Source organism: Netta rufina (assembly GCF_964035555.1).
Source record: "Netta rufina genome assembly, chromosome: 2".
Taxonomy (NCBI): Eukaryota; Metazoa; Chordata; class Aves; order Anseriformes; family Anatidae; genus Netta; species Netta rufina.
Window position 1 is genome coordinate 139,000,472 of NC_140124.1, and position 14,673 is coordinate 139,015,144.

At 37.8% G+C, this 14,673-nt stretch overlaps 1 protein-coding gene across 2 annotated transcripts in view; it reads left to right on the forward strand.

Moving 5' to 3' along the window:
* Positions 1-14,306: 14,306 nt before the first annotated feature.
* Positions 14,307-14,673, forward strand: part of ZFPM2 (zinc finger protein, FOG family member 2) — a gene marked incomplete at both ends in the record, with an annotated part of 317,598 nt that continues 317,231 nt past the window's right edge. For both annotated transcript variants that reach the window (XM_084282968.1, XM_084282969.1), the window contains one exon: positions 14,307-14,346. In XM_084282968.1, the coding sequence (XP_084139094.1) occupies positions 14,307-14,346 (40 nt within the window). The remainder of the gene's footprint in view (positions 14,347-14,673) is intronic.

Consider the following 14,673-nt stretch of genomic DNA (forward strand, 5'->3'; position numbering starts at 1 on the left):
ATGAAAGTTTTGCATGAGGTCTCACTTGGAAACGATGACTCCAGGAAGTAAAAGTTTGACTCAGTTCAAGTTGTGATGAGCATGCAAAATAAATTTATGTTCATTCAAGTACATTTGCAAGTTGTGGCTACTCAAGTGAATTGAATCACTTACATCTTCCACACTGAGTTTCAACAAGTCTCAAACTGCTAGTATAGCTCCTTCTTTAGTGGCAAAAACAGAGTATAAAGTAAGAAGCAATGGAATAAACTCTGTTGATGCAGTATAAGCTTAAGCATGATCCAACATAATGCTGAGCTTAGCTCATCATTCTGTTTTGTTTTACTCTTATGAGAGAAGAAACAGTCAGGCAATGTTTCTAGATTATAAACTCTTTAGGGGAGGGGATATGTTTCTTCAAGAGTACTTTGAAGCACCTCTGATACCTTGGGGTTCTTTATAAATGGTAATAATAATAATCATTTATTGCTGTGCAGTGTGTTCTGGTCTCCCATTTACATTCAGTATGATTGGTTGTGCTGTGTCGCTGTCCTGTTCATCACTTCTCACCTCGCGCTTACATGCAACTTCTATTATGGTTATTTTTAGAATACATAAGGCACTCAAATAACATGATTACAAGTGCGGAATAACAGCTTAGGAAATAGATAGGAGGATAGTTCACAGAAAGAGGCAACATACTGCACCTAAACTGTGCAAGATCAAATCTGACATTGTAAAATCAGAGAGATATTTTAATATGAAATAACGTGATGAGATTTAATGACTACTGTTTTTTTTACAGTTGAGTCACCATTGTTTAATGATTTTCTGGACTTCTTTTTAAAATTATATATGTATGTATGCTGTCAGTAGGCATATATGTGTGTAAATATATACATGCACACATATTCACTTTTAGTGTATTTTTGTGCTTATGTGTGTGTTTAATAAAACACACAGAAAATAGTGGGCTGCTGGAAAAAGAATGGGCAAATTTTAAGGTCTTGTAATGTCATTTTCCATTCCTGAGGGGAAGTAAAATGGTCATAAGATTTCCTTTCAAGAATCTGAGCATTTTTTATAGAAAGCTTCATTTTTGTTAACTTCAGGGATGGGGTACATTTACATACATGCAGACAGTCTGTGATGTCCACAGGCAATGAGTAGCAGGGAAGGGTGCAGCATGGAATGCTCTTTCAGCACTAGCTGACAGAGGGTACTGAGTGTTTTGTTCTAGTTGTCAGGAGCTGGAGCACCCCTGTGATTTCTCTAGCTTTGTGCTGAAGGCTGACTTGGCTTCTTATCTCCAGGATGGTGCTGAACTGGTGGAGGCATAAAAGAATCTTTATCTTCCCTCTTTACTTCAGTGCAGTGGAGGAACGAACCCAATACAATATGACCACTTCAGGTAAAGTTTGTAAGTTTGTGTCCCATGGGATATTGGCATTTTATGATGTCGAATGTACCCAATGATGTACAAGTTTTGCATCAGATAAGACTATAAAACTTCTGTTTGGTTTTGATGATGAATTAATATTGTAAAAGGTCTGTCACAAATGCTATTATAATCTTTTGAGACATACAAGGACATACATTTTACATGTAGCTAAAACAAATAAAAAAATATCATGCATTATTCCTGTGTTCACAGGGTCTATCCAATATGATCCTGCTCTGAAATTACTTCTTTCATCTGAACCTGACTTAGATTACCTCTACTCACTTATCCTGCTGGAAGCCCTTCCAAAACCTTACAGCTGTTATGATTAGAAGTTTATTCTCACAATCAGCTTAGTCTCTCTCTCTCTCTCTTTTTTTTTTTTTTTTTTTTTTTTTTTGGTGCCATTATTTAAATATGATACCCATTTTGGTGCTCCTTCACTTGGCTTGCTTTTCTTTGATCATATGAAGTCAAGGTGTGCATATACACCTCACTAATACACAATAGAACCCTGTATAGAATAACATTTTATGGAACAGAACAATAGTTGGAAGTTTTATCATTTACTGAAGGTCATACAATTTTTACAACCTTCAGTCGTGCATGATACTATTTGTTATTGATGTTACAATTCTTTACATCCCTCTGTGATGTAAGAAAATGTTAAACGTTGGCCTAAGTGAAGAAATGGTGGGTTTTTAATTGTGTTTAAACCTCAAAGTATGATATAGTTTGAGATGATCTAGTGTAGAAGACTAGGATTATGGGTTGTTTTGGATAATATTAAAGACAATTTAGTTTCGAAAGGCAGTGAAGTTTCTAATTTCACCTTGAAAAATGACAGTGTATCATAATGCCACTATTTAAAAACATTTGATTAGTGATCACTAAATTCTACCAAAACCAAGAATTTTAAAATCTTAAGGCAACATAATTTTCACCAAGAATTATTTTTAATTCCAATTTTATTTAAAGAAAAATTGGTACAGATTCTGAATAGTAGTTTTAGAGATGTATATGGCAACCTAACATCCATATGAGAAGTAATGAAGAAAGAAATTCATTCTAAGTAATACAGTTCAGCCTGAAAGGGATGAAGGTCCATCCTTCTAAATCATTTTTAATTTTAATAATGATTTGGGAAAAGATGCGGTTATTGAGGCCAGAGAACATGGGATATGATATAAATATTCCAGTTCCACTGCTGAGAAGCCCGTAGAAACTGGTAGTCAGTAAAGAGGCATCTAGGGACATTAGCTGGCAAGGTCAAGTGCTTGGATTTAATCAAATTCATTTTGTAGCTGGAGACTTAGTCATGGTTATAAGACAGAGAAGTCATATTAAGTAAGAAAAGCTAACAATAAAATCAATACATCATATGCATAAAGTGAAATATTTTGCTCAGAGTCATTTAGCTTTATGTTAGAATTAAGGAAGGTTTTGGAAATACTGTTTAAGCATACCAGTAAGTGATAATGCAAAGCAGTTGTGCTTTGTTTCAGTGATATGGTGAATCTCTGGTAACAGTTTAACATTATTGCTACTGGGATACACTGATGTCATGAACTGATTTGGGATGAAGATCTGTATTTGATTAGTGTTTTGAAAGTTTGTATAGTTTTAACATAAGGGATTAATTATCATCACCTTCTACTGCCATTACTGAAGTTAAAGGGAGATACGTCATTAGTTTCACAGAGGAGAACTGGGCCTTAAGACTTTCTTATGCAGTCTGAAAACTGAAGACACTGCAGGAGGTCAGCTGGTGAGGCAGAGCAAAACCATATTGTATACGGTTGTTTATAATCTCAGTCTAGAATTCATATCATATAAAATATTTGAAGGCCAGAGCTGAGCTTCAATTTGCATATTGTGGAATAGATGATTGAATCCTACTTCAGAAGTAGGATTGTCACCAATTACACCACATAGTCCAAATGCAGAAAATCTAAAATTAATTTTCCTTTTAATTTTCCTATCTAAATTTTGATTCTATAAATGAATATGATTCACTTTTTTTTTTGGAACTTTCATTATGTAAAATATCATTATGACAATTATTTTCTCAATTAGCAGCCTAAACCTTCCTTTCTAGAAGTCTATGACATTACTTCTTCTTATACGTTATCTTTTACTGAATATTTTTCCCATGTTGTCTCTTAGCTTATATCTTAGCTGCACTACAACTCATTTGGTTCTCATCAGTTTTATTCATATGTCATTCCTCAGATTACCTGACTTTTTATTTACTGAAATTTCTTTGTTTTCATACTGTTCATACTACTAAGGTTAACATATTAGGACAGGGAGTTTAACAGAGTTTAACAGAGAGAACAAGAGAGATACATTAACAAATATTAATAAGAATATGAAAGGTAGATGAGAAAACCATGTAACTTATAGAATAGAAAGTAATATATGAGGTGGCTAATAGGTAACAAAACAAGGCATAGCCATCAACATAAAGATATTTCTACTTTTTAAATGATCGAATACCATGTTTGCATGAAGTAGAAACTGATGTTTCTTATTGTAAATTCTGTATCTCACATCCAGAGGCCTTTTATTCCAAACCCCAGACAGAATGGTGGAGAAGAAGGCCAAATAAATTAGCGCATTGCTGTATGTGTTGTTGAATTGGATGCTGCAGGCCCAGTTTTCTTCTGACAGAATATATTAGAGTTAAAAAATGTTGAAAGTCACACATTCATCGCCATTTGAGAATAAGAGAAATGTTTGTTTCATATAAATATTGGCTGGCAATCTTTTATACAGTAAATATGTACAGAACAAGGTTCACAATCCAGGTTTTGGGCAAGATAATCAAAAGTTGATCTCAGACCTCAGCTGCATCAGGGTTAAACTAAGGAGTTATCTGGGTAGCACTTTCATTTTTAAACCATTTGATAGCTACTCCACTGTTTTTCTACCATATACTTTGAAGTGTTTTCTATTTTAAGAGTCACATGTCAGCCATTTAGATGTTGGTACATCCATGGTATAAAGCAGTGACCAAAATGAAAATTGTATCCTACAAATACTACTATGCTACTGTCAATCTCCAATCTTAATCTCACATTTACACTTGTGGTACTGCTACTGAAAATGCTCACAAGTATAAGCAGTCCCAAAGCTAGAATGTTTCCTAGTCCCACAAGAATTTAATTGGATAAATTATTTGTTCTGTAAGTTTCATAGGTATAACTGGAGAATGTCCTAGAAAACAGATTCAGAATCTAATCTTACACATTCTTCAGTTGATCTATTTATGGTAACTATATGAAATCCAAATCCACTTCTATTTTTAGGCATTGCTTGAAAATGTAGTCAGTCCACACACAATATTAATATGTGTATCTTCTTGAAATTTTTATCAATCTCAAATTTGTAAGAAATTTTATGCTCTCCACTAATAAAACATTTTAGAAAAAAAACAACAACAAACAAACAAAAACTAGATCCTGGGATATTTTATTAAAATTTCATCAGTGAGTTTACCTGTCTTTATCAAAAGCTCATGCAGTATTTTTCACTTTACAGGACAAGGTAAGAGGTTATTAGCTCTTTATAATCACAGAATCACAGAATTTTAGGGGTTGGAAGGGACCTCAAGAGATCATCGGGTCCAACCCCCCTGCCAAAGCAGATTCCCCAGAGCAAGTTGCCCAGGTAGGTGTCCAGACGGGCCTTGAATATCTCCAGAGAAGGAGACTCCACAACCTCCCTGGGCAGCCTGTTCCAGTGCTCCATCACCCTTACTGTGAAGAAGTTCTTTCACATGTTGGTGCGGAACTTCCCGTGCTCCATTTTGTGGCCATTGCCCTTTGTCCTATCCCCACAAACCACTGAAAAGAGGTTGGCTCAATCCCACTGTCTCCCACGCTTAAAATATTTGTAAACATTGTTAAGATCCTCTCTCAGTCTTCTCAAGGCTGAACAGACCAAGGTCTCCCAGTCTTTCCTATTAGGGAAGATGCTCCAGGCCCCATATCATCTTTTATAGTAATTATATTTTTTTATCATCACAAGCAGATACATCCTGAGAAGCGGGAAAGACAAACCAGGTGTCAAAGTACCATAAACTTCAGAAGAAAATAATACATCATGGAAATATAAGAAGAAAAACATAATAGATAAATGGTTTGATTTATTCATTAGCTTAAGAGAAGTAAATTTTCCATTCTAATATCCTAAAATTCTCCCTCCAGAAACAACATGGAGTCTCAAATAGTTGATATACAGGCTAAAATTATGGATTAAGGAACAGATATTGTTCAGAGGCCAAGTGGTGAGAAGGCAAAGGAAACAGTACTGTTGATGACATAACAAAAATAATAATGTGACGTGACATTAAAATAAGATAATTCTTCACTAATAATTCCAGTGTGTAATTCAGGAAATCAATGACTAGGAAGCAACATTTTCACCTATAAAACTCTGCATTTTTTATTTGTACCAGTCCTATGGAGTGCGCGAAAGCAAATTAATTATAAGTGCAAAAGCTCATTGAATAAATACACTTGTCTGTGGCTATTTGAGTCACGAAATCTACCATTTCATGGCCAGACAGTGGCCATGGCAACAACTTCTAGGGAAAGCATCACATTTCAAAAATCTCCGTAGGATTTTGTTGGTCAGTGGCCAAAAAGCAGGAAGATATAAGTAGGAATATGTGATCCATAAATTAGACTGTTTGGTGTTCATTATAGAACTATTACCACGTAAAGGGTTGATAATTTGACTGAAACAAGCTTACATATTGACTATACACACCAATAAAGTCAGCATTATCTTGGGGAAAATAAAGCCTCTGGAGCCACCATTGGATCGCTCACTGTTGTGCTGTTCCAGTTAGGTTAACATGTATTGAAACTATTTGTGACATGTGGAAGCAAAAAAGTCACCACTTTTTTAGAAAGTACATTTGCTGAAAATGAAGTTATCTTCTAGAAGACCACGTCCCAGTAAGATACCTTTTATTTACTAGTGGCAATGAAGTAGTGTTCTGGATTCAGGAGTAAACAGATTAATAAACATAATACACAAGAAATTTTAAAAAGTTTGGTGGGATCAGTGTAAGGCATCTTTAGTTATGTGATATTTGGATATCTACTTTAAGAGACAATTAATTTACTTAGTCTGTTCTGCTGTGGAGAGAGCCTAGAATACTAGTTAGATTTTTAGGTTAACTGAATATGAAGTGGATCCTGTCTGTAACAATATTTTTTTATATTTAGTGTAAAGACATTTCATTAATAGCCATTAAACAGCATTTCATTAATGACTATTAATCAGCATTTTATATGAATGAGGCCAGCCAACATTTTTTTTTTCTTTCAGGCTAACACACAGAAATTAAAGGTCCATATATGTACTTTACTTAGTTGCTTACACCAATGTGAAATGAAGGCAAACTAATTTGGTTTTGTGATTGGAGACCACTACAAAAATTGCTCTACACTCAATTGCACTGATGAAAATGATCTTACGAAATTGAGGGCAACTTAGTCCCTTGGGTGCCAGATGGGAAATGGTGAGGGAGTGGTTCTTCAGGTTTTTTATTTGGAGAAGTTCCATTTAACTCCTTTTAAAATAATTGAGACTGGGAAACAATCAAGAATGCTGATTTCCTCCTTGTTATGTTATTTTAATTCTTAATTAACAGTATTAGTCAAAAGCCATATCACTGAAAGCAGCACAATTCAGATTTTAAATTTTATTTTCAAGACAGATTAAAAAGGAAGACTAAAAAGGATTCTAAGTTACTGAGGAACTTCAGAAAACTGTAACCATAGTTTTACTTTTTGAATTGTTATGTGAATTTTTGGATGTTACTGGTGCATTTAAGTAGTGGGGGAGAATTTGAATATTTTTTTTAATGATCATATGGAATATGAAAGAGATCAACATTATGTAGGTTGTTAATATCAGCAAAATCAATACGATATTTAAGTCAACCAATTTTAAGAGTAATTTAGCTTTTTGTGGTGTAAGGTGAAATATCAAAAATCATTTCAGTTTTCTCAAAAGAATATAGGGTTACAAACTACTGACTGACTCTGAACTATATTTTCCTTTCTTCTTCAATCCACTGGACTATGATGTCTTTTACTTATTTCACTAAGTCTGTTGTGCAAAAAGCAGGTGGTTCTGAAGGTAGAAAATCTTAGGGGGTCCCACTTTTGAAAGACTGTTTGTGTGGTAAGATTTCCTTTCTAATGTAGTTTGTTTCATTTATAATAGCATAAATTGAAGAGTTGCATACATTTTGAACACCCTCTTAATATACCAAAACACATCCATGGCTACTGAGAGAAAAATAAATTTGAAAGTGAGATGCTGTGCTCTTATAGATGTTGAAGATTTTATAACACATTTTATCATTTGTTCTTATTTATGATGATGATGATGATGATGATGATGATGATGATGATGATGCATGGTCTTATATATTCTTTCAGTTGGTAAACAGCATCAATTTTGATTTAGAGATTATGCTACTGCTCTCACTGGCGAGAGCATCATTTGCACAATATGATGGAACAGACAGGGCACAAGCACAGATTATGCCACAGAATCTACCACTTATCGCTATGCATTTGTGCAAGACCATCCATTAGAGTGATACATGGCAGAAGGAAAAAAAAAAAAAAAAAAGAGTTAAAAAAGCTAAGGACTGTGATTAAAAAGCTATAAGGGTAAACCAGTAGAGGTACTGCTGAGGTACTGCTGTACATACAGGGGGATCATCATGTTTCCATGTTTCTTTTTTTTTTTTTTTTTTTTTTTTTTTTAATTCTTGAGCATGTTTCAGTGTATATTATTGAGAAAATAGTGTGTATGTGCAATATCCTTCACAACAACTGGGCAGAGATGACCGTAATATCTAGTTTGTCTATTTGTTGTGATGCAGACACTGCTAATTGCTCCCAAAAGGGATGAAATATAAGTTACAGTGAAATGAAAGAACAAGGAGAAAAGAAAATGCTATTTTAGTTCAAGCTTTGATTGTAGTTGCACTTTATACTCATGTCACTACTTTACGAGTGTTGCACTAAGAAGTCATAAAGAGTAATTTGACAACATTAATGTTATCTTTTCAGTGCTATTCTATGTCTACATGAAATACTGCTGTTGGCTTATTTAAAAACAAATAAAGATAGAAATAAAGATTTTACAGCAACACAGCCATTCTTCCATATTTTTTTCTTCTGTTTCTCCTATTCTACTATTCCTTTTTTTTTTTTTTTTTTTTTTTTCCTTTAGGTTGTATTTTCTTCTGAACTTCTCCCTCTCTGTGCTTAGAAGCTGAAAGAAAACTTATGCTACATTACTGTTTGTATCTCTGAGAAAGGTGCCTCTCAGAAGCCCAGACTGTAGAGTGTTAAGACTGTGCTAAGGGTAGTATGCTCCTGGGGAGGATAGGGTCAGTCACAGAACACAGAGAAGTCCCGGGACTTGTAACAGAACTGGCCTCTGAAGCCCATTTGCATTCCAAAACAGTAAGTTACTGCTGCTGGGGGCTGCACAGTCTTGCTACCGGCAGAAATTCACAATGCAGTGTATGATTACAGACTTGTTTCAGTAGATTTTTTCAGTTTTCAATGGCCATCTGTAAACAGTGGGGGTGAATGGGCTGCATTTCAGACAACTGAGGCATCCAGAAATATTTAATCATAGGACACTGTTCTTTCCACCCCACATTACAGATGCTGCCATATGTGTGATATAATATCTCATTCTGAACATGCATCCATGTTGGTGCCTTTCTTCAATCAAAAAGCTTTCTCCAGCTATGCTACAGCTAGTGAATTTTCTTTTGCAGTTGAAGACATGGCATACTATTAGGTTATTATTAGCTTATTATTAGCTTATACATGCCATACTATTAGCTTATGCAAATCATTTGGACAGTAGAATTTTGTGGATCTTGAGGTATATTTTATCTGCAAAGGAGAATGTGGACATCAGAATCAGGATCTGTTGTATATGTATAATTTTTATGTATATTTTTATGTATTATTTTTATGTATAATTTTTCTGAAGTAAATGCATTTTTTTCCTCCACAGTATTACTGTAATCCTGTGCAGTGAAAAAGAACATTTGTTATTATTATGAAGAAAATTATGATGGCTATTCCATGATTCTGATTTTAAGTTGCCCAAAAAGTCTAAGCAGTTTGGTAGACTAACAGTTTGTTCATCCATAAGATTACCTGAGCAATATCAGAGAGCATCCAGTCAGGAAATGAAGAATAATCTTTGCCACTATTTCTGGATAACAAATAAGATATAAATTTTAATGCGAGATGAAAAATATCTTGCATAACTGAACTATTGAAAGAGTGCAGCAATTTCTGGTCTAAAAAAATACATGAAAAGAGACTGAAAACTGACACCAGGAAAATACTAAGCCTCGCACCAACCAAAAAATGAATTCAAATCCAGAGCGTACCCTTTTTAGGAAAAGTCTGGTTAGGAACACGGAAAGTTTCTGAGGTCACCATTTATTTCTATGCTAGTCTTCCTTCTCCATATGGAATGGACATGGGGTTTGGCCTCTAAACACTGGCAGATCTCCCAGAATGGATGCAAAGGTCTGGACTATCAACATGAAGTCTGACTCAGCACTGATTCCAGCACTCTGTGTGTCTGGCTTCCTACATTGTTGTACCAATGGAGATCCTGTGGCCAGTAACTTCACTGTAGGGTTGTGATCACTCCTAGGGAGTAAAACATTCACCAAAAATGTAATACTAATTCAGTTCTAACTTGTTTATGTGACTGGTTGAAAGGGCAATACATATCCACTGGTCTCACCCATTCTTCTTGGACACCCTCAGATCTTCTGCAGGTTCCTAGGCATGTGAAGTATCTGCTTGAAGAATTTTTCCTTTGTGTTATAGAAATACAAATTGGAAGCGTTCTTCTTCCTCATTTCAAAAGTCAAAGGAAACTTTGCTTCTAAATTCAAGGTTCAAAATGATCATTCAGCTGCTTGGTGGTATTTTTAAGTCTATTTTTAAGTCTCAGTGACGGAATGGAAAGGTTGTTTTAAAAATCATTAAATGTTCACGAAAGAAGGGCATTTTTTAAAAAATGCGTGTCATCTATGTGGAAAATAATTGCCCAATTGAAGACTCTGCAAATCTAAGCTATAATTTTCCTATGTTCTTGCTAGTGTTCTGGCATTTCAAGAATTTAAGTTTTGAACTGTGATAACAGTTCAGTTAGAGGGATTTTATAAATCTTAGTAGAATCTTCATAAGATATATTGAGATAATTGGAAGTAACAATGCTAGAGCTGATTAAGAAGTAGGTTTCTGTGGAGTTTTCTTCTTGAGCAATTGACTAAGAGCATATGCGTACTGAAATGGGTTTATACCACCAGTGCTCACACTGAATTATCGTTTTGGTTGAAAGAGCATTACTAAATTTTTAAACTATACTTGTTACTCCATTATTTCTAGTCATCTGTCTGTACCCTGTTTATGGACAAACACACACTAGAGACACTGTTTCCCCAGTCCCCATGCTCAGATGTTGCTCTCTGCTGAGCAGGCAAAGGAACTCTGTGAGCACTACCTGGTTGCTAGAGGCAGTATTAAACAGATACTTAAAGAGACAGTGAATGGCATAGATACTACAGCCCTGGTGTGGACAACATCATAGTTATAGTAGTTCAGTTAAAATTATACATTCTTTTGGAGGGTCTGTGTTTGCAGAGGTAATTCCTAAGATTTTAAAATTCTAGGTTGAATGACTCTCTCTCCAGGGTTTATTTCTCTAAGAGAAAGCTATACCACATTACTCGTTTCCATTTGACGCAAGTACCTTCTTCACCAATAGAGTGCCCTTATCAATACAGCTTATTGAAAACAATTTGTGGTGAATAGAACCTGAGATTTAACAATTAAACGGTATCAATGACCATGTACAGTTCTTGAGATGCACTCTGGCCTGGTCTCATTTGGTAGATACATCTATTAAATCTCTGTTTTCATGTTATGTGCTACTCATTCTGCTAAAGAAAATGGGTAATTTTCACAGAGTACTGAAATGTACTAACTGCAAGTTTCTTTGCAAATTAGGGAAAACTGTTTGTTAATTTATGCTGTTAATTACATTTTAAAACAGCATGCATATGTATGTTTCATTTTGGAATTTCATAAACAACTTCTTAAGCTTTAGCTAAACAAGTCCAAAACACACTGAAATGACTAAGTGTAATAATACCTTAAGTGATCAAGCATATCTCTCTGAATTGTCAAAGAACTAATACATCTTTATATGCCCTCTTTCGAGCTGACAAAATAGAATATGGCTTTAATAACTCAGAATGCACAAAATATGTAACTTAACTTACACTGCTGCTTAAATATTTACGAAAGTAAGAGTCAGCATAGTAATGATGCTCTTATGTAATTTACTTTAAACAGTATATAAGAATAAACACTTATTTGTGACACAGACTTGAGCATTCTTTCATTTTGCATTGCTGTTTATCACTTATTTATAACTGTTCTATACCATGTAAAGTATATTATTTTTTAAGTTACAGTGGCCAAACAGTGTTTTACAATTTGCAGTTTTTATATTGTCCAAATGTTGGAAACATGTTACCCAAGTCCATTCTTTTACATTTAAACAGCAGTAGGTATAAAGTTGATATCTGCCAAATTACCTCTTTGACCTGAAGACACTGTGTGAAAGGCAGGCAACAAAATAGAATCAGAAATGGTCAACCTATCTGAAGGAAAGGACATTGCTAATTCTGAGACTTTAAGTAAATGCTGAGAATGGATAAAAATCAAATATAAATAATACTAACTTTAATTTGAAAGATGGGTATCTCGTCTGTCCAGACTCCTGTTCTAGCCTCAGTCTGCAACAAAGCCATAACAGCATTTCATTTGGTGGTGACTGTTATGTTTGTCTACTGACATAGCATACCTTCTTGAAAACACTACCACTACTATGAAAATGCTACCACTACTACACTGGTATTTAAACTTGAGCCTGCACCTCTGGAGAATAAATTGAAATACAAATTTGGCACACCACAATCACTTCAACTAACAAAAGAACATGTATTATTTACTCAGACCCTTTAAAGTATCTAAAAACCAAATATTTAATATCATTCACTGTTTCTGTCATGTTCTCTTGTGTGATAAAAAGTGTTTTAGCAAATTCCCTTATAATTTACAAACATTGCTTTGTAACAAAATATGATGGGAAATTTTAGTATATTGTCTTATTAGAATTTATGTTGCTTGTATGAAGACTTTTGCAATATTGCTCAAACAAATAATCACTCAAAGTTTTGAAAGGTCAATCTAAAACCTGATTCTGTTGAGAGTATTTGGTTGGACTACACACGTACGAGCTAAATAAATGCTTAACAATTTAAGTGAACAGAAACCATTTATTTCTTGCTAGTGAAGTTGTAAGAAGTCACTTGACATCGTAGTACATTCATATGTCAGATCTGAAATTTCTGGAAACATGGTAATAAAGATGTTTCAGTATCAAGTATCCCTTCTTGGCATAAATGAAATCAGGCTGATTTTTTTTTCCCCCAAGATTTTTGCAAAGTTAATGTTTGACAACACTGCGATCTGGTAACATGTGTGCAATGCTAAGCAACACGATAAGGTATAGAAAGCACGGGCTGTTCACAACAGACTGTACAAGTGTACATGGGAATTAGACGAGTTAGGCCATTAAAACAGCATGTTCAAGGGAAAGTTTGTCCTAAAGACACAGACTGTAAACACAAGCATAGCTGACGATTTGGCTTTGTCAGAACACTTAATTAGTAATAGAAGCGTCAGATGTCGGTTTCGGCCGTGCGAGAAACACATTTCTCTATTATAACTATTTGCAAGGGCAGAAACCAATTAAAGGCGACGCAGACGGTTGGTTTATCTCCATCTTTCACCCAAAAGCCAAGCAGCGATGCATCACAGGGCCAAGCACGGACCACCAGGCCCCCAGTACCCGCCGTGACAGGGCACCGCGGGCAGCGCCGCGTCCCCCCCACCCAGCGCCGGCGGGGCGGCGACACCGCTGTGAGGAGCCCCCGGAGGAAAGCGCTGCCCTCCCTGCCCAGCTTCGGAGCCTCCCGGGGCAGGAGGGAGCGTTCGGTCCGTCAGGACACGGCGGCGGACGCCCTGAGCGGGGCGCCAGGACCCGTGCCCGCCGCGCGGCCGTTGGGGACTTTCCTGCCCGCTCCCTCTGAGGAAAGTTGCGGCTCCCCCCGCCGCCCGCAGCCTCCGCAGCGCCGGGACGATTGAAACCTCCCGCCTCGGCACCCCCCGTGCCCACCCTCTCCACCCCGGAGACAGGAGGCGGTTTGCACGCCGGCTCGTCTCTGGGAGCGGGCAGCGCCCGTCAAGGCTGAGGGACGAACGCCCCCCTCTTTCCGCCCCCCCCCCGGCCCCGAAAGCCCCTCCCTCGCCCCCTCCCTCGCCGCCTGTCAGTCGGAGCGGAGCGGAGCGGCAACGGCAGAGAGCGGGCGAGAGAGGGAGAGAGAGAGCGAGGAGCCAGCTCTCCCCTCCCTCCCTCTCTCCCTCCCTCCCTTCCTTCCTCCTCTCTCCCTCCCTCCCTCCTTCCCCCGCTCCCTCCCTCCGCGCTTTCTGCTGCTCTCTCCCCCCCTCGCTCTCCGCCCCGATCTCCCCGTCCCTCTTCCCTTCGTCCTCCGGCACAGGCACACACGCTCCTTCCCTCTCCCGGCTCTCCTGTCATTTGCCGTGGCATCTCGGGGCGGCCGCCGGCTCCTCCATGCGCCCCGTCGGCTGAGCCGGCCCCCGGCCCCCCCTGTCCCCCCCTCAGCTCCGCTCCCGTACCTGGAGCGAGGCAGGAGCGGCAGCCCGGCAGCATGTCCCGAAGGAAACAGAGCAAACCCCGGCAGATCAAACGTAAGTTTCCTGAGGGGGGCTCCCTCTAACAGACTTGTCTCTAGCTCGGGCTCGGCACGGGCGGCTGCGGGGAGCCGTAGGGGGGGTCCCGAGTGAGGAGCGAGCGCCCAAACTTTGCCGGGGAGGCTGAGGATGGAGAGGAGGAAAGGAGGGGACAGCAGCCCTCTCGCCGTCCTATTACACTCTCCTTTCAGAGCTGTTGCTGCCTCCCCTCTCGTCCCTTCAAACTATTCCTCCGAGTTTGGGAGCGGGCTCGCTCCCGGGTTGTATTTTTGTTTGCTTGCTTGTTTGTTTGTTTGTTCCCCCCCCCCCCCCCCAAGCTGAGGT